Below are 26,121 nucleotides of genomic sequence, written 5' to 3'. Positions count from 1 at the left end.
TCAGATGTCAGCATAAGCTTTCCTAGGCTCCAGCTTTTCCCATGACCCAGCCTCCAGTTATAAGTCCTAATAGCTTCTCCATTAAGGACTCTTCACCACCATAAACAAGTTGCTTAATGTATCTCATCCTCACTAGCACATAAACTCACTAGGGCAAGGATTAGGATTACCTTGTTTACAGCTGTAACCCCAGAATCTTGCATATACTAAGAATTCAATAAATGTTTCTTAAGCAAATAAATGAGCCAATTCTTAAAGGACCTTCAAGACTAACCCAGACTCTGCCAATCAGGGATACAGGCCACTTCACTGTGTCCCCTTAGACCTAGTGTTATAAACGTTTATTAAATATATCAGCAATCTCTACACTGGAAAAGAAGGGTTGATTCAAAAGAATGTTTTGTGATGGCCTGACATGCCTTTTATAGAAGGAAACTTCAAAACAGTTTTGCCCTAGAGGACAGAATATCACTGCTTTTGTAAGAGAAATGGCCTTCAAATGAGAATATCCAGTCCATTTCTTAAATCTTCAGAGCAGAACCCTAGAATATTCTGCTTAGATTTTTCAACTCAGGATTAGAGTTAGACAGATATAACTCTAAAAATTCAGCAGCTTCATTGGTAAGATTTAAATCCCTACTGCAGATATAAGGGGCTTGAATTTCAAAGTAAAACTCACCCAACTTAAAAGTAGACCTTATATAATTAGAAAAGCCCAAGTTTCTTAGTTTTTTCAGGTACTTATTTTATTTCAACCAGTTTCTGTATTGGAAGTTGATTCTGTATTTGGAAGTTCAAGCCAAAGTAGCCATTTAAAACAGGATCATGTGGGTGGATTTGTATTGTACCAATTTGGCTATGTTAGAACTACGTTTCACTGACCTACAGGAAAACAATGGGTCATTTGCTTACAGAATTCATTTCCCAATTTATTCTTGGCAAATGCAGTATCCACTTGGTCCAGATATTAGAAATTTGAGCATATCTAAACACATACTGACTTGAAAATCAAACTGGTTTAATTTAGAGACTGGTTTCTTAGACAGCAACAGATCTATAAGTGATTATTAACCAAATAATTTTTTAAAGAAGCACATTATCACAGTGTGATTCCAAGGTGATGCATGTTAACTAGACTTTGATATACAAATATCAAATCATTCTTCTGTACACCTCAGACTAATATGTCAATTATATCTCAATTTTAAAAAGTAATAAAATGAAATAACATAGTACAATTAAAAAAAAAAAGAACTCTGTTTCCTGTAATTCCCTTCACTGAGTTAGCATGGCTGCATGAGGACTGAAGGATGGCATTAAATAGCAGATATAGTCCTTTTACCCCCGAAGGTCAGTGCAGGGCACCAGGCACTGTTGGAAATCACCTGCCAGCTCACCTGCTTAGTGTGGGGCAGCAGCCAAGTCTTTAACTCCTCCAGCTCATGTGCCAGGTCCATGCTTTCTTCACAAAGAGCAGCAGGGGTGTCCAGGTGGCTCAGTCAGTTAAGCGTCCTACTTCGGCTCAGGTCATGATCTCACAGTTCGTGGGTTCAAGCCCCGTGTCGGGCTCTGTGCTGACAGCTTAGAGCCAGGAGCCTGCTTCTGATTCTGTGTCTCCCTCTGTCTCTGCCCCTGCCCCGCTTGCGCTTTCTGTCTCTCAAAAATGAATTTTAAAAAAACATTTTAAAAATGTTAAAAAAAAAAAGGGCGGGGAAGCAGCTTTTCTTTCACTCAGAGACTTTGAACTGGTACTTGTTGGCCATCTCTTACCGCTTCTTCCTGGTAAGTTCCAGCTCATCCTCTCCCTCCATCTCCCCTTCCTGACTGCCTGTCCTGCTGACTTAAGACCCAAGATCAGACACAAAGACACATTAAATTCCTACAAGGTGTCTATATATTTTCTATTTACAGAGGTTCTCTTTCTCTGATTGAACATTGATCAATAAACTTCTAGAGAGTTTTCTAGCAAACTGGCAACACTTAGACCAAACCCTTAGACCTTAACCTTAGATATGGCTCTTAAAAAGTTGGCACATTCATGGTATAGAATAGTAATAGGCTACCAAGTTTTAAAATTGAGGTGATTTCACTGTAATTTCAATTTCCATCTTCTTTGAAAAATCAGAAACTTGGACCTCTAATGCAGTAGAATGGTAGTCTAAGTATCCTAACCAGCACACCCACTGAAAAAACCTAAAATTGGAAATTAGGATTTTTCAGAATCCAAGAACTAAAACAGCATGGGAATCTAGAGAAGTAACCTGAGTATTAAGTCCAGCTATAACTTTACAGATTTTGCTGAACTAGATGAAACTCAGCTACAGTTTTAATGTCCTAGTAGTCATAGGAGCAAAACAGATCTCAGGGCCAACCTGAAACAGTCTAATTAGAGATCCCACAATGAAACTTGGACCCCAGTGTACCCAACTCTCACCCAGTGGATTGCAAGGGAAGTTACCTATTTTGAATCTCAGCACTGAATGGAAGGGAAAGAAAAAATGATTCCAAAGTTTGGTAACTCCAAACTGACCCTCACTGTGGCTTACAGCCTGAATATGTATTACTTAGGTGGTTCTAAAACCCTCAAGCAAAAAAAATTAGTTTACAGTTGGCCCAAGCTGATGGTGGCACCAGTGACTGATGACACATGCAAATCCTCTCTAGAAAAAGCACCCTAAACGCAGGTCTCAATTTCTACAGATAAAGAAAAATATGAACTCACAAATGAGAAACATTAAACACTTAAATGAGGCACCATGAGCAGGAGAGCAAGCAGGAAAATGAGGCAGCCAATTTAGACCCACTGAAGCTTCCAATATAGGAATTAGTAGAGGAAGAATATAAAACAAGTATATTTACTCTGAGTAAAGAAACAAAAGAATAAATTGAAAGAGTAAAAGATACAGGTGCCTCAGTTAGGTGCACATCTAACTTCAGCTCAGGTCATGATCTCCCAGTCAATGAGTTCGAGGCCCATGTCAGGCTCTGTACTGACAGTTCAGAGCCTGAAGCCTGCTTCAAATTCTGTGCCTCCCTCTCTCTCTGCCCTTTCCCCCACTTGCACTGTTTCTCTCTCAAAAAATAAACATCAAAAAAAGTTTTTTTAAAGAAAGAGTAAAAGATAAAGACATATAAAAATGACTAATTAGAACATGAACCAAACAAAATTTTTAGAAATGAAAATATTACCTCAAAAAGTAAAACTCCAATGGATATTGAGAGATAGGTGAAAAATAAGTGAACATGAAAATATATCTGAGAATTATCCAAGGAGATGCAATAACAGGAAAGCTGGAGTGAGAGTGTCTAGTCCAAGTTTCAGAATGAAAAGAGCAAAAGAATGGAGCAAAAACAATTTTCAAAGAATATCAGGTGAGTATTACTCACACGTGATGAAAGATACAAAACTACAAATTTAGAGACGCAAAAAAAAAAAATTCAAGTAGAGTAAATAAAATGAAATCCACATCGAGAAACATCAGAATAACATACCAAAATACCAAATATAAAAAGCAACAGGAGAGGAAAGAACCAAATAGAAGTTCTAGAACTGAAATTAGACTGACAGCTGATCTCTTAACAACAACTGTGAGAATGGGAATACAAAGGAATGATATCTTCAGTTCTCAGACAAAATAACTGTCAGCATAGTTGTGCATCCAGCCAAAATTCCTCCCACAGGGTAGGGCATGAAATTTAAAGATTTATTCCAGAAAAACAAAAGTAAAGATTTGGCCCAGCAGACCATCACTGAAAGAAAATCCAAGAATTTTGTTTTATGTTAAAAACAAAGTGAATTTTAAGATGACAGAATAACGGAAGAAAGTAGAAACTACGTAGACATATATAAATAGTATATAGACAGTAATCTTTCTGGATTAAAGAATACAAGCCAAAATATGTAATAATAGCACATAAATGAAGAATGGTGAATTTGGGCAGCTAGATTTAAAAAGAAAATCCATTAAAGAATCAATATTGTTAAGATATCAACTCTCCCCAAAATTGTTTTATGGGTTTACAATCAAAATCCCAACAGGATTTAACATTTCATATGGAAAAGGAAAGGCTATATAATAGCCAAAAGAATCTGTTTTCCTTTTGCAAAGGTTAAAGGACTGACACTACCTGATTTTGAGACTTACGAAGTTTTTGCAGTCAGGACTGTATTAGCATAAGGTTAGACATATATAGATAAACAGAATAGAATAGAGACTTTAGAAATAGATCTATCAAAATGGTTAATTGATTTTCAACCAAACAGTGCTATTCAGTGGGGAAAGGGGTATCTTTTCAATAAATGGTGCTGCAGCAAGAGGGTAAATCTCTTGGGAGAGTACTCAATACTATTCTTAAAAACTAATTCAAGATGGATCATAAATGTAATATAAGAGCTAAAACTATAAAGCTTCTAGAAGAAAATATAAGAGGCTATCTTTGTGACCCTGGTGTAGGTGTTGGTTTATTAGAAAAGGTACAAAAAGTACTCAACATAAATTCATCAAGATAGTGTTGGAAAGGAAAAGAGGGAGGAAGGGAGAGGAAGAAAAAGAAACAGAAAAGGCCAATCATGGAGTAGGAGAAAATACTGGATATATACCATATCCTATATATATATATATATATATATATATATATATATATATATATCTGAAAAAGAACTTTTACACAAAATATATAGTAAATCAATAATAAAAATACAAATAACACAACTGTAAAAAAAAAAAAAGTTGGGCATGAGATTTAAAACATCCCTCTCAAAAGAACATCTGTGAATAGCCAATAAGCACATGAAAAGCTGCTTAAAGTAATTAGTCATCAGAAAGATGATGACTAAAGTACCAATTCATAACCACCAGAAAAGTTTTACTTACATCAATATTGGTAGTAGGGATGTAAAACTGTGCATCTTGGAAAATGGTTTGGCAGTTTCTTATTGTATTATTCTGCTATATGGCACATTACCCCAAAGCTTAAAAACTTAAAGCAATAGACGTTATCTCACTGTTTCTGTGGGTCAGAAATCTGATTGCAATGTAGTGATGCCTCTAACTCAAGATCAGTTGTGAGGCTGCAGTTAAGCTGTTGGTCAAGGCTGTGTCTTTTCAAATGCTTGGCTTGGGGAGGATCTATTTCCAAAAACACTCCTGTCGTTGTTGGCAAGATTGATTTTCCTGTAGACTGTTGGATTGAGGGTCTTGATTCCTCATAGGCTAATGGGCTTCCTCAGTTTCTTAGATATCTCCATAGGACAGCTCTCAAGATAGCAGATGGCATGCCGCAGAGTGAGGGAATGAGAGCACTAACCCAATATGGAAGTCTTAGCCTTTTTTAAACTAATATCGTAAGTGACATCTCATTGCTTTTGTCATGGTCTACTTGTGTAGAACACTTCAAACCTAAAGGCACATTCAGACTATAAGTGAAAGGATGAAAAAATATATTGCATGCAAATTGAGGTTAAAAAAAGCCAAGGTAGCACTACTTATATAAGACAAAATAGACTTTAAAACAAAGACTCCAACTAAAGACAAAGAATGGTATTACATAATTATAAAAGGGTCAATTCAACAAGAGGATAGAACAGTTGTATATATCTAGGCACCCAACATAGGAACACCTAAATACATAAAAAAATTTTTCAGAGACATAAAGGGAGAAATTGACAATAATATAATAATAGTAGGGGACTGTCACTGGGTAAATCATCTAGACAGAAAATCAAGAAGGAAATACTATCTTTGAATGACAAATAGACTAGATAGACTTAATGGATATATACAGAACATCCCATCCCATCATATATAACAGATATATACAAAACAACACAATACACATTTTTTTTCAAGTGCACATGGAACATTCTCCAGGATAGATCACGTTAGACCACAAAACAAGTCTCCATAAATTTAAGAAAACTGAAATCATAGCAGGCATCTTTCCTGGCCACAACAGGATAAAACTAGAAATCAATCACAATAACAAAACAAAACAAAACAAATCTGGGGAAAAAAACACAAATATGTGGAGACTAAACAACATGCTACCAAACAGCCAGTGACCAATGAAAAAAATCAAAGAGGAAATCAAAAAATACAGGGAGACAAATGAAAATGAAAACACAATGCTCCAAAATCTTTAGGACACAGTGAAAAAAGTTCTAAGAGGGGAATTTACAGTGATTAAAGGCTATCAAGAAATAATAAAAGTCTAAATAAACAATATAACCCTACTCTTAAAGGAATTAGAAAAAAAGAACAAAGCTCAAGGTTTAGAGAAGGGAGGAAATAACAAAAATGAGAGCAATAATAAATGAAATAAAGACTAAAAAATCCCAATAGAATAAGATCTATGAAACCAAGAGCTGGTTCTTTGAAAAGGTAAAATTGATAATCCTTTACACAAACTCATCAAGAAAAAAAGAGAGGGCACAAATGAAATAAGAAATGGAGCAGAAACAACCAACACCACAGAAATACACAGGATTATGAAACTACTATGAAAAATTATATGCCGACAAATTGAACAACCTGGAAAAAATGGATAAATCGCTAGAAAAATACAATCTTCCAAAGCTGAATCAGAAAGAAATAGAAAATCTGAACAAAACAAAATTGAATCAATAATCAAAAAAACTCCCAAGAAATAAAAGTCCAGGCTAGATGGATTCACAAGGTGAATTCTATGAAACATTTAAGGAAAAGTTAATACCCATTCTCCTCAAACTATTTCAAAAAATAGAAGAGGAAAGAAAGCTTCCCAATACATTTCCCAAGGCTGAAGATACCAAAACTAGACAAAGACACTCCCAAAAAAGAAAACTACAGGCCAATATCCCTAATGAACATAGATGCAAAATTCCTGAACAAATTATTGGCACACCACATTCAACAGTACCTCAAAAAGATTATTCTCCACAATCTAGTGAGATTTATTCTGGGGATGCAAGGATGGTTCAGTATTCTCAAATCAATCAACGTGATACACCACATCAACAAAAAGAATAAAAATCATCTTATCCCAATAGATGGAGAAAAACGTTTGACAAAATTGAATGTATGTTCATGATAAGAATCTCAGTGAAGTGGGTTTAGAAGGAATGTATCTCATTATAATAAACGCCATATATTAAAAACCCACAGCTAATATCATCCTCAATGGTGAAAAACTGAGAATGTTTCCTCTATAAGATCAGGAACAAAATGTGGCTATCCATTCTCACCACTTTTACTGAACATAGTACTGGAAGTTTTAGCCATAGCACTCAGATAAGAAGAAGAAATAAAAGTCATCCATATTGGCAAAAAAAAAGCATTCTTTGCAGATAACATGAGACCCACCAAAAAACTACTAGAAACAATAAATGAATTCAGGAAAGTTTCAGGATACAAAATTAATATACAGAAATCCACTGCATTTCTATACCCTGAAAGTATAAGAGAAATTAAGAAAACAATTCCATTTATAATTGTACAAAAAAAATAAAATATATAGGAATCAACTTAACCAAGAAGGTGAAACACCTGTACTGTAAAAACTATAAAGCACTGATGAAAGAAATTGAACATGACACAAATATAAAGACATACTATGCTCATGAATTGGAAGAATTAATATTGTTAAAATGTCCATACTGCCCCAAGAAACCTACATATTTGATACAATCCCTATCAAAATACCAATAGCATTTTTCACAAGACTAGAAGAAATAATCCTAAATTTTGTATGGAAGCACAAAAAAGCCCAAACAGCCAAATCAATATTGAGAAAAATGAATGGAGATGGAGGTATCACAATCCCAGACTTCAAGATATATTACAAAGCTGTAGTATGCAAAACAGTGTGGCACTGGCACGAAAATAGACACAGAGATCAATGGAACATAGAGCCGAGAAATAAACCCATATTTGCACGGTCAATTAATATACTACAAAGGAGGCAAGAATATATTATGGGGAAAAGACAGTTTCTTCAATAAATGGTGCTGATAAAAATTGTACAGCTTTGTGCAAAATAACGAACTGGACCACTTTCTTACACCATACACAAAAACAAACTCAAAATAGATTAAAGAACTAAGTGTGAGACATGACCATAAAAATCCTAGAAGAAAACAGACACTATTTCCTTGATATCAGCCTTAGCAACATTTTTTTTTCTAGCTATGTCTCCTCAGGCAAAAAGCAAAAATAAACTGTTGGAACTATGTCAAACTAAAAAGTTTTGCCCAGAAAAGGAAACCATGAACAAAATTAAAAGGCAACTTATTGGATGGGATAAGATCATTTTCAAATGATATTTATGACAAGGGGTTAATATCTAAAATATATAAATAACTGATACAATTCAATACCAAAAGCCCCACAAATAACCCAATTTAAAAAATGGACAGAGGACCTGAATAATAAATATTATTTTAAAGAAGACATACAGATGGTCAGCAGTCATGTGAGAAATGCTCAACATCACTAATCATCAGGGAAATGCAAATCAAAACCACAATGAGATACCACCATACACCTATCAGAATGGTTAGAATCAAAAAGACAAGAAATAACAAATGTTGGCAAGGATGTGGAGAAAAAGGAACCCTTAGGCACTGTTGGTGAGAATGTAAATTGGTGCAGCCACTGTGGAAAACAGTGTGGAGATTCCTCAAAAAATTAAAAATAGAAATACCATACAATTCAGTAATTCCACTCTGGTTATTTATGCAAAGAAAATGAAAATGCTAATTTGAAAATATGCCTCCATGTTTACTGCAGCATTGTTTACATAGTCAAGATATAGAAGCAACCAAAGTGTCCATCCATAGATGAAAGGATAAAGATGATGTCACACACACACACACACACACACACACACACACACACACACACACACGGAATATTACTCAGCCACAAAAAAGGATGAGATCTTGCCATTTCTGACATGAATGGACCTAGAGGGTATTATGCCAAGTGAAATAAGTCAGAGAAAGACAAATACCATGTGATTTCAGTTATATGAGGAATCTAAAAAACAAATGAATAAACAAACAAAAAACAAAATCAGACCCATAAATACAGAGAACAAACTGATGGCTGCCAGAGAGTAAAGGAGTAGTGGGGGGTAGCAAAATAGGTCATGGAGAGGAGATACAGACTCCAATAGTTATGGAATGAATAACAGTGTTCTATGGTGACAGATGGTAGCTGCATTGTGGTGAGTATAACATAACATATAGTCTTTGAATCACTATGTTGTACACCTGAAAAATGTTAACATGTGTAAACTATGCTTCAGTTAAGGAAAAAAGCACATGACCCTCTCCAAAAGGTCACATTGTACACCTTCAATATATATGTTTGTCAATAAAATAAAAAGATCTGTGCATTTCACTGTATGTAGATTTCAATAAAAAATCATCAGAAAGAAAAAATAATCCAGTTACATGAGAAAATCTAAAACATAACCATATAGAATAGTTGGTATTTACAAGTATGAAAAAAATGTGTCCAAGACAGAAACTAATATAAATAGAGTGAGAACAACTATACTAATAGGCAAAATTAATTTTAAGGCAAAAAAAACATTTTAAGAAATAAAGAGGACCACTACACAATATAAGAAGAAAAGACATAACAGTTCTATGGTGGAATGTATTTAACAACATACTTCTTTTAGTAACTGACCTAATAAGTATGTGTGTGTGTGTTTAACTGTTCTTTTTAAATATATATATATATATATATATATATATATATATATATATATATATACACACACACACACACACATATATATCTTATATATATGGAATTAATAACCACATATAGAAGATAGCACCAACAATTGCAACAACAGTCTTTTCAAACAGGCATGAATATTTGTAAAAATTGACACATACTAGGCCAAAAACCTAATCTTGATTTTTAAAGACTTGATTTTATAAATAAAATATTTTCTATTATAAGATTATCAGTTCAAAACCAATCAAGAAAATACATACTAAAATACAGTCTAGAAAATCTTACATGCTTAGAAATTAAGGACAATACTCTATAAAACTCATAAACAACAGCAAAAATTGTACTAAAATTTTAAAAAAATATATTTGCACCCATATTATAAATACTCCACAGGGACACTGCCCCCCAAAAAGTGCATAACCTTAAATTCATATATTAAAAATTAGGGAAGGCAACATATTTCAGAACTTAGAACAACTGCAGATTTATCCTTATTTATCTAGAACAAAAGAAGAAGAAATTCAAGAAATAGGAACAAATTTGAAAAATGAGATGGGCATCTGAGTGGTTCAGTAGGTTGGGTGTCCAACTCTTGATTTCGGCTCAGGTCATGATCTCACGGTTCATGGGTTCAAGTCCCGCATCATACTCTGCACTGACAACAGGGAGCCCGCTTGGGATTTTCATTCTCCCTCTCTGCCCCTCCCCCAGTCATATGCAGGCTCCCACTCTCTCTCTCAAACTTTAAAATAAAGTAAGATCGGGGCGCCTGGGTGGCGCAGTCAGTTAAGCGTCCAACTTCAGCCAGGTCACAATCTCGCGGTCCGTGAGTTCCAGCCCCGCGTCGCGCTCTGGGCTGATGGCTCAGAGCCTGGAACCTGTTTCCGATTCTGTGTCTCCCTCTCTCTCTGCCACTCCCCCGTTCATGCTCTGTCTCTCTCTGTCCCAAAAATAAACGTTGAAAAAAATAAATAAATAAATAAATAAAATAAAATAAAGTAAGATAGAGAAACCCAAAGTTAATTCTTTGAAAAGAATAATTGGCAATACTGTTCAAGGGGGAAAAGATGTGAAAAAAAATATTTGAGACCCCAAATTACAAAACTACAAATCCAAGGGTATTTGAAGATATTATGAAAAGCTCTGCCAAATTTAAATCTTTATATGAAATGGAAAAATACCAAGAAAAAATATAACTTACCAAAACCCAACCTGCCAAAAAACACAAAACTAGCTAATCCTGTAAATATTTTAATAAAAATGTCTTTCTGTGCCCAAAGGAGGGTTATCCTTTAAACGAGTTTAAATAGGCCAGATACAAATCAGTCTAATTTTTCATAAGAAATCCAGAATATAGAAAAGTGATGGAACCTGAAAAAAAAACTATAGGATAAACTCACTTATGAGCTAACACAGGTACAAAATCCTAAAAAAAATATTAACAAATAGTTTCAGAAGTAAAAAAAAAAAAAAAAAAATACTCTGTAATGACAATGTTGGGTTAAGGCCAAAAAAAATAGAAATGAGTTATTATCAGAAAATTAACATAATTCACCACATTAATATATTAAAGAGAAATAGTACTTGATAAAAATTCATATTAATGTATGACAGAAACTACTAACAAAATAAGACTAGAAAGGAACTCTCATATCTTGATAAAAAGTATTATTTTTAAAAATGCTGAGAACAAAATATCATACTTACTAGTAGATTGTTGAAAGTTTTCCCTTTAAAGTTAGGAAAAAGGAAGATTGCCATTTCTTGACTTCTGGTCAACACTATATGAGATAGTCTTACACAGTAAGTACAACATGAAAAGAAAAAGAAATGGCTTAGGAAATAGAAAGATATAAAACTCTTGTAAATTAACATAATTAGTGCCTACAAACAAACAAACAAACAAAAAACTTAGAACAACCTGTGCACAAAAAATGAAAAATAACATAGGTATTGATTATAAGATCAGCACACAAAAAATATTGGATATCAGTACAACAGGAGAGAGGAATACGGATAAGAGATATACTTTAGAAAAATACCATTTTCAACAGCCACAAAAGTATACTAATCCCACATAGAATTGTAAAACTTTATTGAAATACACCAAAGAAAACATAACTAAATAGAGACAGATGCAATGGCAATAGAATGAACATAAGACCTTGAAGACCAAGGTAAGAGGACTTGCCTTGTGAAATATACAGACTTTTAAAACTATAATAAATAAGCTAAAATAATTGATTATTGTCACAGGAGTAGACAAATAATAGTGAAACAGACTAGAAAGTCCCCAAAGAGACCCATAGGTATATTCTGAGTCCACTTCTCTAGCAATGCCATATGGAAAAGCTAAATATGGGCTTTTCAATATATGATAAGATCATGATATACATCTGTTTGGACCCCAACCTCAGACCATACACCAAAGGTTATACTGATGAATTAGAAACTTCATGAAAAAGCAAAGCTTGAAAGTTTTGAAAACAGTATATTAGATCTTTATGACTTCAGTGTAGGGAAGGGTTGCTCAAATAAGACATAGCACAAGCCCTAGAGGAAAAGACCATAAATTTGTCTCTATTAAAATATAAAATATAAAACCCATTCTTGAAAACATGCTAAGCACAGAGTGAAAAGACAAAAACCACAGACTCGAAAAGAAATTGTAAATACATCAAACTGCTAAATACTTCTTTTTCAGAATATGAAATATGGCTACAATTCACACACAAAATAACAATACAAACAATTAAAATAGACAAAAGACATTTCACTGAAGGAGAATCCCAAATGGCTTCCAAACAAATGAAAAGATGCTTAACTCCAGTCCGAATCTGGGCAATGCAAACTTGAAAGACAATAGCATCCCATTTCACACTCGTGTCATACTAAAACATTATCAAATGCTGGCAAGAGAGAAGAACCAGAACTCCGTATAGTACTGGTGGGACCTGTACACACTACACTACTATGAGCTACTAGTATCTACAAAAGCTGTAATTATGCATCGTCCAGAAGCTAGCAATTCCACTCTTCACATATGTGTCCTCAAGAAAATTACACACGTGTACCAGGAGCTGCATACAGAATGTGCTGAGATGTACTGTTGATAGACAAAAACCTAGAAGCAACCCAAATGTCCAACAGAGGGATGGACAAATTAAGAGGACACCGGGGAAACTGAATAAATCACAGCTATGTGCTATAGCATAGCTGCACCTCAGGAATATAATGTTGAGGTGGGGGAGAAGTCGCTGAAGAATATCTAAGTGGAATTGTTTTATGCGTCAAGTTTAAAAACATGCACTGGTACACAATGGCATAAGGATGCAAACATGTAATAATACTATAAAGAGAAGAAAATAGTCAACACAAAATTCATAATAGTAGTTACTCTTGAGAAAAGGCAATGGGTGGGAATAGGAAAAAAAAAAAAAAAACAGCTCAGGACATTACAAAGGTCATCAGTAACCAGCCAAATTAGAATAGGAGCCGCCTCCTATGGAAAGCATTTTCATCACTTGCCTTATATTGCTGTGCAGAGACTGTTTTCCTCACAGCTTTCTTATGGGTCACTGATTTACATCACCTGCATAGTCTTTGTGGGCACCTGAGATTATGACCTTTGCTTTAGGGCAGTGGTTCTCAAAGTGTGATCCCAGAACCAGCAGCTTCAACTTGCCACGAGTACTTACTGCATCCAAACTCTGGGGGTGGAGCCTAGCAATCTGTATTTTAACAAGCCCTCCAGGTGATTCCGATGCCCACTGTTGAGAACCCTCGTTTCTGAGGACCTGGCCCAGCCCATGGACCTCCCTGCCTGGCCATTCTTCAGTTCTGAGTCTGGTCAGTCCTGCCATAAGACGGTTGCACTCTCTTCTAATGGAAGCAGTATTTCTTTCCAAGAACCAGCAGGACCCTCAAATGCCCCCCATCAGAATGGAGCCGCCTCCCGTTTTTCCTTCCTCAATGCTATTTTAGCCACTGTGCTGTGACTGGTTATCTAGTGTCAGAAATTGACATCACAGAAGAGCTCTATGCAGGCTCCCAGGGCTCTGGTAGGAGCTTTTTATCACAAGGGAAAGATTAACATGTAAACGAACTTAACTATTAAGTCTGCCTAACAGCAAAAGATATCAAGATAGATGGGCTACAAAGCAGAATGCAGTTACCTTTTTGTCTCTGCTTCCAGGAAATTGCCATTTCTACCCTTATTGTAGTTTTTCACAATAAAAGACAGTTTCAGAGTAGCGCCCTTTCTCAGCTCCCTGATTCTTTCAAGACTGAGAGGGGAGAAAAAGATAGCAGTCATTCTGAGTCCACTTCTCTGGCCATGGAGCCCACCTGCTGATCTCAGAGCCCACAGGAGGCGCACAAGAGTAAGGGAATTCTAATGTCCATATGAAATGCCAGCGCGCCATCTGATCAAGTTCTCCTAGCTCTAAACATTTTTTTCTATGTTAAATTGTTTTTACCCCAGCTGTCTACTTATATGATCAGTCCGTTTGAATGTTTTTACCCCAGCTATCTATTTGTATGATCAGTCTGTTTGAATGCTACATACCAAATATGAACGCATTCACCATGTCCTGAACTTGATGTCACTAATGTCAGTTATTTAAATTTTGAGAAATATTGCATACAGGGAAGTATGTATCACTGAGCCATATGCAATACCTTACCCTTATTTATAGATACTGGCTTTGGAAATACAGGTGCTAATTCCATGAAGAGGTGGACTTTAACTACAAAGAATGGTGTGAAGGGGCACCTGGTGGCTAAGTTGATTAAGTGTTCAACTTCAACTCAGGTCATGATCTCACAGTTCGTGAGTTCAAGCCCCACATCGGGCTCTGCACTGACTTTGTGGATTCTGCTCGGAATTCTCTCTCCCCTCTCTCTCTGCCTCTCTCTCTCTCTCTGTCTCTCAAATAAACAAAATGTAAAGAATGGTGTGAAGATATGATAGACAAGAAAGAAGTCCAATTTTTCTGTAAGTGGTAAGATATAGTGAAAACATACTGGCTTTGGTATTCCACTAAACCTGGGTTTGAATCTCACCTATGCCCTTTTACTAGATGTACAACCCTGAGCAACTCTCTTACCTTTGCATCCATCTGTGCACTATCAAGACTAAGAGAGTATATCGAAATCATAGGGTTTTTGTGAAGGATTAAATGAGGTCATATGTATAAAGCACTTTGCACGGTGCCCATCACCTACTGATACAAGAAGTGACGTATTCAAAATGCACTTCAGGAGGTAGACCCATTTGTGAAGTACACTGGAAAGAAAGGAAGAATGAGAGACAAAACTTGTGAGGCAAATAGCCCAGGTTAGAGATACATTAGTATACTGAGTAGGGAGAAACTGTAGGCTAACTGGTCAAATAAGAGGGGGAGGGAAGAAGAAGGAAGGGGAAAGAGAAGATGGCATGAGACTGTCACCTGGAGAAGATGGATGACACCTGTGCCATTGAGAATTGGGTGAAGGAAGCTGGAGTTGAACAAAAATATTACCAGAGGGGAAACTTATGCCTTTCTGAGGGTAAAAGGTATCAACGTTAGTACCAAGAAAAGACGTTACAAAATGCAGGATAAACTGTAAGCCAGCTAGACTTTGCAGGAGAGAAACAAAGAAAATGGCACAAAACCACCTTCATGTTTCAAAAGTGAGAGTATCAAGAGCGCAGGAGGAGCTGAATGGAGTTGGATTAAGGTCCTAGGCAAGACTGCGCTGCACAGACGTCACTCCCCATTGCTCTGGTGTCAAGACCCCCTTCCTTGTATTGAGGGCAAAGTAAGAGAAACCACGTGCAAATGAAGTAAATTGTAGTTAGAGGGGGCTCAGCCCCAACTTGGGGAAGATCTTATGAGGAGCCAGGAGGGATGGGGGATTTTTTTCCATTACAAGGGCTGAGATGGCAAAGGGAAAAATGAGAGTTCCACAGAAGCTCAAGTCAATCTTTCACCAGTGCTACAGACCTGTCATTTTTCTTTGGGACTCTGGTTGAGTCACTGCAGGGGAAATACAAACATCAGTGGAGAATGCTGCTGCCTAGAAGCAAACCTCAGGAACCCAGACTGAGAAGCATAGAAAAGCCCTCTCTTGGCACCTGTGGGATGAGGCTTGGGATTGCTCCATGGTGGTGTCCCCCCTGGTCAGCTCATTCTTCCTGCCACTTGCTGAAACCCGAGACGGTTTACAAGGAGTGGTGGACGCAGTACAGGGAGCCAGCAGTTGGCAGAGAGGATGCTGTTCCTTGTGAACATGTTCCACGTGTCTGAAAGTTGGGAGCATATGAATAAAACACAGGAGACTGGTCTGAATCAGAGCAGTTGAGAGCCATGCTGAGGTCTGTGCTTCCTAAGTTGGGGTACTTTCTTGGTAAACAGAGATGTTCATTCATTTCTATTTGGCAATACTACTAAAATCTAGACTATTCTGGGGATGGTCAATATTTCTCACGTTAAATGAGTTAGGCAAAGATCTTTCTGAGGAGTATTATCATGTTGGGTCATAATAATTAACATAAGTGTAGCTGATTCACCTTCTCTCCTTTTTTAATTACATACAATAAAATCCACTCTTTGAGGGTACAGTTATGTGAGTTTTCCCAAACACGGAGTGTCATGTGACCACTGCTACAATCAAGATACAAAAAAAAGTTTATCACTAAAAACCTCTCCTTGCCATTCTGCCCCTTTGTAGTCAAAGTCCTTACCCTCTCCCTCCCCCAGCAACCAAGGATCCGTTCAGCTCTTCTTTTGACAACTATTTGAGTAAGGCCGGAGATTTCTTTATGATTCCATGGTATAAAAACAATACCAGCAGCCGTAATAGGAACAGCTAATATATACACTGCATTTCCAATGTGCCAAGCACCATTTGAAGCACTTTATAGATGAGAAAACTAAGGAGAAATCGAGAAATTTTGGAAAAGAAAGAAGTGAGGAGAGAAGAGTCTTGCTAAAGTCACCTACTACTGGCAGCCCCGGGGCTTGAGTCAGGCATGTCTAACTGGTAGGTCTCTTGCTTTAACCTCTGATGCTGCTTCTTTCGACAAAGTAGAAGGAGTATCTACCAATTTTAGAAAGCTCAGTTTAGACCTGAGATAGCCTTACTCTAAAAATAAATAAAAGTTATGTGAGAACTTGGTTAACTACACCAATAAAGCAATAATTAGCTGGGTGTGAGATAAAATGAAGCCAGGATCCTAGAACACCTTCTTTATAATCTTCATCATATGCAATGAAGACCATGCCCAGGTAGGTTATGTCCTCTGTCATAAACCTGACCAGGTTTGTAAAACAAAGCTAGAAGAATTTCCAGCACGAATACAGAAATGCTGTTTTGTTTCAATGCTCTGAGCAGCAACTCCCTCTCAAATTTACCAAAAACAAAACAAAACAAAACAAAACAACAAAATGGGATTTTTAGTGTTAGTCTTGTGTGTATTTCAGGTTGGAGTCCCCGACCCGGTCTCTGGTGATGGAGGCCCCAAAAGGAGTCGAAATAAATGCAGAAGCTGGCAACATGGAAGCCACCTGCAGAACAGAGCTGAGGCTGGAGTCCAAAGATGGAGAGGTAGGGGTGAGAAGGACACAAATTCAGAGAGATCCAGCTCCAAACAAGCCAACCTTTCCCACACCTTTCCCAGACTCCCGTGGCACTGAAGTTGATCCCACTTTCAAACAAGAGGAGCCAATCAGGTTTTGTTTGGGGAACAAATATGTTGAACAGCACCGTTATAAGCTTAACCCACAACACAGAAGAGTTATGGCTCATTGTTTGTAAGCGCTGAAGTAATAGCATGTACTACAAGTAGAGAATTATACACACGGCTATAAAAATGAATGCTATTTCTAAATTCTCTCTCTCATCACCCGAAAGTAAGATTTAGGTAGCTGGCATGATTAAGCTGTATATCATGTACATCTAACTCAAGCTGAGCTTAATTTACTCACAGTGACTTTCAAAGTTTACATTGTATGGTTCTACTTTGAGAATGGAGAGTGTGATCCAACAGCTATCCCAAATCAGAACAAGGCAAACCTTAAATAGGGTAAGACTAGGCAAGAAGACGTTGGAGGACTGAAGATATTAATTCTTCTACCCAATATAATCCAACTTTGGTGAATAGAATAGCTACTTGGGTTTGTGTAGACAAAGTAAGGCAAATCCCCAAGAAAATAAGATTGAACTGCAAACTTTTAAAAATGTCTCTGTCACGTGCATAGGTGAACTTTTCCATTTAAGAGTTTTTAAATAGATGGAAAAAATGTGTATTTTTTTAAAATCAAAACTGTATTCCACTTTTCATATCTAGTTAGAGGTTTCCCATCCCCACCTGCTTCTGTGTACCCAATCCACGTCTTGATGGGTTTGGCATTTGCTATATTTGTTTTAAAAGAGCTAGTTAGATAAAGTATTCAGTTATCAAAATGGTCTCTTCAAACAGCCACAAACCCCAAATCATACACGTGTAGAAATAGTGGCTATATCACATAGGCAGATTATAGCTCTCAGAATCCAGACTCTGGAGGAATTCATTATAATCTTAACAGTCATTCAAGACCAGAAAGCACTGCATATTCTTGCAGTCTTCCCATGCACACAGAGCTGGGGTGTGAAGGCCCATCCATAGTAAAGAAATTATTAACCTTGCATTTCCAAATTCATTTCACTCTAGGACTCTCTTCATATTCTACATGATATACTTTTTGTAAAATGCTAATATAGACCAGTGAGACATTGTCTTGGTAGAATATATGCTTCCCTGAGTATAGAGACTTTATCTGTCACGTTCGTCTCTGAATTCCCAGGGCCTAGAATACTCAACACAGCAGTTGAACTTCATCTACTGTTTCTGAATGTCAAGAGAATAAAGGGCAGCTTCTAACTCCTCTTCCTGTTCACTTTCTTTAGATTAAGTTAGATGCTGCGAAAATCAAACTACCTAGACTGCCTCACGGATCCTACACGCCTACAGGAACGAGGCAGAAGGTCTTCGAGATCTGCGTCTGCGCCAATGGGAGATTATTCCTGTCCCAGGCAGGAACTGGTTCCACTTGTCAGATAAACACAAGTGTCTGCCTTTGAGAGACCATCCATAGTGGACCTTGTTGGCAGCATAAAGGCCATTTTTGGCTTTAGACACTGGCTGCCAGCTATTTTTACTAGAACACAGAAAGCCTATCAAAGACCTTGTGTGTGTGTGTGTGTGTGTGTGTGTGTGGGTGTGTGTGGGTGGGTGTGGGTGTGGGTGTGGACGTGGGTGTATGCGTATGTGTGTGGGTGGCTATAAATATATATAAATATATATAAATAAATATATATATCCTCTGTATAAAATGAGGTTTCAGTACAAAAGGAACCATGGGTGACCCTGTGATATCCACCATCATTTCCATTTCAACCCTACCACCTACATGATAAAATCAAAACACTAATTCAAGCCCAATATTCCCCAGACCCTTCAAAACCACACAGTGTATCAGACTCTTACCGAATAGTCATCTACATGTTTAAGCAGCCACGCATCTTCCCCTTTAGTGTCATTACAAGGCAGTGATGGCGGGAATCTCTAAGTCACACTCAAGCACTGAGACCCTTGTATTGCAGTAGATACTTCGTTTCCATTTTTAGCTTTCGTAAGGCTCGCCAACTTCCCCTTCTTCAAGTTAGGGATGGGGCAGCGCCATAGAAGTTGGCTGTGGGAACTCAAAATGGTATTCTCCCTTCACAGCCGAATGTACTGGGGCCTTTGTAGTTGGATGAATGTGGAGGATGAATTTTAGCAAAGTTTGAACTGCCCACCCAACTCCTGCTATGTTCCTTCAAAATTACATATTATCCCACAGTCAAAATAGGAGTTGTAAATCAGCACAAAATAGGATAACAGCTGCTCCTCAGTCGGCTGGAAGCTACTCAGTGGCCTGACAGGAAAAGAATAAATGGGTGATATGTCTCTGTTTAAAGGAAAAAAATGGCTCAAAGTCTGTTTCATCCTCACTTGTGACTTTATCCAGTGGACTCCAGCCTCAAAATCCTTAAGAGAGGAACCCCCACCCCAAGAGAAACCATTTGGGAATGGAAACCTAATTAAGAGGAGCCTAGAAAACCTAATTAATTTTTATATATTTCCTGGGATTGGTAGGTAATTGGGAGACTTGCTTTTTTATTTCTAAAGATATGCACAAACTCTAGCTTCAATATCCTTATATATATTTTTGTTGGGATATTTATATTCCTAAATCCACCATTATATTTTCTCCAAGAATACTGACCCAGCAATCACTGATCTAAAATACCTGCCCCCAGAAATGGTCACTGGAAATTAATATAAACTGAGTCAAATGTCTCTCTCAGACTCACCGTGTCCCCAACGGCCCAGCGAAACCACTCCCCCATACGTGGAGGCACCTCCCTAGTTCCCGCCATCAGCTACCTCTCATCCCTCCACCTTCATCGTCATGCTCCAGGGTCACCCTGGCCAGCTCTTGTGCTGGGACAGGGGATTACACCATCTCTGTTCAAAGAGGGAGAAATGTGCCTATGCCTTAAGTCAATGCACTCAGCAAGGAGAAGCACATCCTATTTATCTTGTTGTTACCTGTAGTTTATTTTTGGGCGATTGGAGGGGGAATGGTTTAGTCATGAGTGGGCATCTTAAAAACTGGTAGACAAACCAGGTGGCTGACAGACATGGACTCTCAGGAGCCCGTATGGAGTTGTAACTGGCTTAGACAGTCCTGGATGCCATTTGGCAAGCAGCAGCCCCACAATCCTAAATGAGGTCATATTGGTAGGCCTGGATGGCATTTGTGTTTTTTTTTTTTCCTTCAACAAGGTTTTAATTTTTCTTACTTCACAAGCAGAGAAAGTTTTGGAAACGAATATGAGGTTTGATATTTTTGAGATGACACTCAAGCATCAGGCTGAGGTTTGTATACAAAGGATGTAAAAAGCAAGCTGTGTGTTGTTTTAGGAGTGGGGCGGGGGGTGGGGAGGGGTGGTTTCCTAGCTTGACCAGCAGCCCTGCTGGCTTCCAGACCCCATACCCCCTCCAGTCACTCCTTCTCGGTATCCCATGTAGAGGAATTGAGTTGTTCACGGGCAAGACTACTTAGTTTGCAACACTAAGAGTCTAAAAAGGAAAACCCTAAAAACATGTTAAGTTGCTCTCCGTTGGTATTCTTTCCTGTAGGATCATACTGCCAGAATCTGCATGTACTATATACAGGGTTTTGCCAAATAGAAGAAGCCCCCCTTGGCCCCGAGGAGCATACCCTGCCCCGTCATTCAAATAAACAGTAGTAGCTGTGAGGCCCTCCATGGCTAATTACCTTAAGCCTAAGTGTTTTAAGCAGAGAGACCATCTTTGTATTTTACCATCTCAAGTACACTATCTATGGATGACAAGAAAACAGAAGGTTCCCTGAACCTCTTTCCTCTGAGTTTGTTCTAATCGTTATATGAAAGTCTAAGATGAGCCCCTTGGTAATTTTATGCCAATAAAAAAAAAAGAGTAATGGGATCCCACTTGCAGAATTTAATCCTAAAGGTAATCAGATCACAAATAGGATAAAAATAATAATAGCAAACCAAGAATAGAAATGAAGCACCTGTGGGGGACAGACATAATAAAAAATTCTGGTTTTCATTTGTGCTAAGTGACCACAGTATGCCAGGTAATAAGCAGGAAACTTGGCATAGATTAAATCATGTATTTCAGTTCTGACTGCAGAATTTGGTAAAATGCATTTTAAGTTCTTAAGTGTCTATTTTTTTCTCCCAACTTCCTCCAACTAGAAAATTTGTCCATGGTCATGAGAAAAAGTTTTAATACTGGAAAAAAAAATCTTTTACATTAAAATCTGATAAACTTTAATTTTAGAAATTGAGATTCTTTCTCATCTTTATATATAATACCTTCTAGACAATCACATCTTTGAGGATATTAAGGAGCAGGGGGTATAACAAAGAGTTCAAATGAATCGTCAATATTCTAGAAGTTCTAGTATGCTAATATTCTTCAGAAGATTTTTAAAAATTAAAGTGATCTCCAAACGTTTAGCCCTCATTTATATTTGTTATCTGTTCAATAAGTCATAAAAGTTCGGTGGTAACCTACTAACATATGACAAAGGTTGTCAAAAGCCCTTATGGTGGCATCTCTGTAGGTGGAAACTCAGTGTGAGCCTTTTTAATTGTTCTTTTTCCCAAGGGATAGATCTTATAAACTTGAATTGGCTTTAACTTCCTTTAGGTCAGTTTCCTTTGGATGGTTTTCATTGTACATCCATCAAACATAGACCAAAGATTGCTTAAAGTTTAACTCTAGAGCAGGTGTCAGCAAATTGTGGTCCCTAGACCAAACCTGGGTCATCACCAGTCTTTGTAGATAAAGTTTTATTGTAACACAGACACATTTACTCATTTCCTTGATGTCTGTGGCTGATTTCATTCTGTGACAGCAGGGCCAAGTAACTGTGTCAGAGATTTCATGGCCTGCAAAGCATAAAATACAATTTGGATCTTTACAGAAAAAGTTTGCCGACCCCTGACCTAGAGGTCATTTGTGCCATGTGTTAGACCTGGAAGGAAAACGAATTCCAAGGAAGCATGGAGTAACCCTACATTTCCCTGGATGCTTGGAAATATAAATACTTGCCTACAGAAAAAAAGATTAGCCCTACACTATGTATAAAAGTGATCCACTTGTCTTAGAAATCCAAGTTCACAGGATTCTTGAGAAAAGGGAAGATGGAATCAGAGGAAGCCTTAGTGCAAAAGGAAAGCTGTGATTCTCCAAGAGTTGTCTTAGAACCCTTAATAGAGAGGTGCTTTCTCTGGTCAGTATTGTGTAAGACAAGAAGAGAAGCAAAGGTCCTGTAATTAAATTTAGAATCTTTCTCCTGAAGAGACTGTTCTGCAGTTTCATAGGTTCCAGCTCACCATCACCTGTTCCAGAAAAACGCACATTCCATGGTCCTCCAGAGAACACTTTTGACCTAACGTATCTTGTTGACGTCCATCACCTCAGTTATTTATACCTCCAGTGTGCTTGCCATTCCTACATCCCCACCAGGCCTGAATGGTTGGTGGGACCAATAAATAATGTTGAAAGAATAATAAGAAATTTTGGAGGCAGCATCTGAAAATATGCGGGAAGAAAAACATATAGTAAAAGTCTTTTATGAAGGTGTTTTGAGGGGGAAACCAGATCAATACCAGTTTGATTTTGTTTCCAAGGAGTTGGGTCTGTGTTCTTTGGTGTAGCAGGAGTGCAAAAAAAGACCTATTTTGAATTCTACCATGTCTACCTCTGTGTAGTAAGGCAAGTTCCTACCAGAGATTTCTCCCTTCAGTCAATAGCCTATTGCTAAGTCCATACTTATATTCAATATTGTTAAAATAGCATCAATAATGAATGACTCTTTGTAAGCATGAATGTTCATGTCAGAAAGATTTTTTTTAAGGAAATCGACCACCATTTATCAGACCCTAATCAATGTCACAGAAAGAGCCCTTTTGCATTTTATCTGGATTCAACCAAAAGGGGATTAAATTGGCAACACTGCCCTCCACAGAAGCAGCTCCATGAGAATATCTTGCTTTTGTTTATTTTAGGCAAAAGGTAGCATGATGTTTGGACCAAAGAGACAAACAGATCCATATAAGCACCTGATCCTTATTTTTTTAAGGATCTGTGAAAGGTGAGAACCTCATTTAAGTAAGTTACAAACAAGACTATTTGCTCTCTTTCCCCAGCACTAGGAAATCTTAGGCATAAAAGGATAACGAAGCAGTTTCTGGAATGATACATTTGCGTGGTGCTCCAGTAGCAGGTGGGGGAAAAAGTTATAATAAAAGAAACAACCTTAGAAAACAGGCTTTTTATCTCAAAGATAAAAATGTATCTCTTTTGGTCTTTTATCACTTTCTCCTCAGGGGAAGGTTCCCCCCCTTCTAACATATTTCCAGTGAAATAGTCAAAACTACTGCATTGGGATGTCAGATGCATCTCTTTCTTTGTGGCAATCTGAATTTAAAATTGTACGGTTGCCTCTGAATTTCTCATTCACAAAGCTAAACCCACTGATAGGAGATAAAGCAGTCTGAAGCCTGCTGCTTCCACTAGCACACCACACACATTAGCACTTTCTAACGCAATGGGATTTCTATGGTTCTGAAAAGCTTTCTTCATAATGGAGTCCTTGACATTTCTCAAGGCAGGTCTGAATGGCAAAGGAAAAATAATTATTTGTGGGAAGTCCTTGTTTTGAGTATTGTTAGAGCACAAGTGTGGAAAAAAATAGCAAGTTTGGGGTGACTCATGCTCACAGAAGTTATTTGCTTTGGTTTTACCCCCCCCCCCACACACACACACACACTTACTGTTGCAGATACTGATAGAGTACAAAATTAGCATCTTCCTGGGAGAAAAGACAGCAGTTCAAGAATGTGAGGCCCCTTGATGCAATAGGCAGTGTGATGTCATCAACAGTGTTGATGTCATCAAATCCATTACTGAACAGTCTCAGAAGGTCAACAGCAATGGTAACTGCTACTCCTCACTGTCAGCCCAGCAAGTGTGAATATCAGTTCCGTGTCCATGAATTTCGCAATTAGAATAGAACAAAGGAAAACTTGCTGTAAGCAAGAAGTATTTTTAGAATCTAAAGCCACCTGTCATAATAGGAAGCCAAAGTAGTCCAAGATGCCTCATTAGGCATGTAGACATCCTCAGTAGCGAATGAGGGGATTTTGCTTCATTGCTGAGCCCTAGCTGAGGCCAGATAAATACAACAAACATGAAGAAGGAAACATCTGTTTTACCTAAAATCTACTCTGCCCCTGCTAGACTTGCCTAGTGGTCTCTCGTCTGCCATTGTCTTCACAGCCTACTTCTCCATTTGGGTTATTTGGGGACAGTCAGAGTTAGCTCAGATTTCATCATGTGAGAAATTCCCAGCTGACAAGTTTGGTTACATAGGAACAGTATAGCAAAGGAGTGTCCTAAGGCAGGAAAACGATAATTGTTAATGAGGAAGATGTTGGTGATGATACTGAATTTGGGGGTTATAGATTCTTTTGAGAATCTGAGCAAAGTTCTCAAACTTCTCTCCAAAAAGTATCACACCCTCAAAATTTAACATAAAATGGAAGTGACTTTTATGGATCTGAAGCCTTCTCTAAAATATGTCAAATGTTGGATTCTATTCTCCAATTACAATAATAATTTTCATTGACTGATGTTCATTAAGCACTATATGTTAGGCACAATGCTGAGTGTTTTATATGCACTCACTTATTTCATCCTGAAAACAATCCTTTGAGTTAAGTTCTATTATAGTTCCAATTTACAGATGTGGAAACTGAGGCTTAAAGAGATTAGGAAACTTGCCCAAAGCCACTCGTTAGAAAAGGGCAGAGCTAGAATGTGGGTCTAACTCCAACCCACTATGCTATGAAGTCACCAATATGTCAAACTATTTTTCAAGGTGTTGAGAAGTGTCTCCTACCAGCTGTTAGACTAGACCTTCTTGGGTGGATGAGGCTATAAAACTTTTATCTCTATAGTCTCTCATCCATGACAGCATCCAGTACTAAAGTAGAGATATCTGCAGTGAAAATATAAGTGATCTGTCTGAACAATAGAATCTGGAACCAAAAAAAAGCTTTTTTTTTGTTTGCTCTGTTTGATTCTTGTTAAGTCAGACTTCTTGTCCTTACAGATTGAAAGATGTCTGGGGTGCCAGCATTACAGTTAAGAGAAAATTGTAATACTTAGTGATTTATAGGCATAGGCTAAGCAAGTCAGCATTTCTGCACACATACATTTCCTTCTCCTATTCCTCACTTCAAAAGACAAAGATCTTATTTTAGATGAGGTCTTGATTATCATACTTCCTGACCTTTACTTGTGGCAAAACTTAAGGAAAGAATCAAATAGAAGGGAACTCAATCTCTGCCATTGTAGCAAGAACTCAGTTAGCATTATGCATTCAATACCCAAGGTGGCCACTTAGGCTCTAATAATGGCTGGAGACCCACATGCCATACCTTGTCAACCATTACTAATGGGCCATACCCCTCCCTGTGAGCAGAATTCTTCTTGACAAAGCTCTCAGGCCATCACAACCATTGATCTGAGTTGGAAATGGGACCTATTTGCCAATTCTTGTCTGAACAGTGGCTCTCTTTAACCTTGAACCTATACATTTTAACTGGTGTCCTAGATTCAGCAATGAGATTGGTGGCATTCTAACTACTGAAGGAGAAGATGAGTACATCTGAAGTCCCTTACAACTTGGTGGCTTTGGAGCACTTTCATCTTTTGAGCAAAGGGATGAGGGTTTGATATGTAAGAGTTAAAAGA

At 37.6% G+C, this 26,121-nt stretch overlaps 1 protein-coding gene across 7 annotated transcripts in view; it reads left to right on the top strand.

Moving 5' to 3' along the window:
• Window positions 1–24,141, top strand: part of SGCD (sarcoglycan delta) — a 946,774-nt gene extending 922,633 nt beyond the window's left edge. For all 7 annotated transcript variants that reach the window (XM_019839908.3, XM_045036411.1, XM_045036400.1 and 4 more), the window contains 2 exons: window positions 17,198–17,321; window positions 18,663–24,141. In XM_019839908.3, coding sequence (XP_019695467.1) covers window positions 17,198–17,321; window positions 18,663–18,836 — 298 coding nt within the window. In that variant the 3' untranslated portion in view covers window positions 18,837–24,141. The remainder of the gene's footprint in view (window positions 1–17,197; window positions 17,322–18,662) is intronic.
• The last annotated feature ends 1,980 nt before the right edge of the window (window positions 24,142–26,121 follow it).

This window comes from Felis catus, chromosome A1, assembly GCF_018350175.1.
Source record: "Felis catus isolate Fca126 chromosome A1, F.catus_Fca126_mat1.0, whole genome shotgun sequence".
Lineage (NCBI taxonomy): Eukaryota > Metazoa > Chordata > Mammalia > Carnivora > Felidae > Felis > Felis catus.
This window is presented reverse-complemented; position numbering and strand designations above follow the sequence as displayed.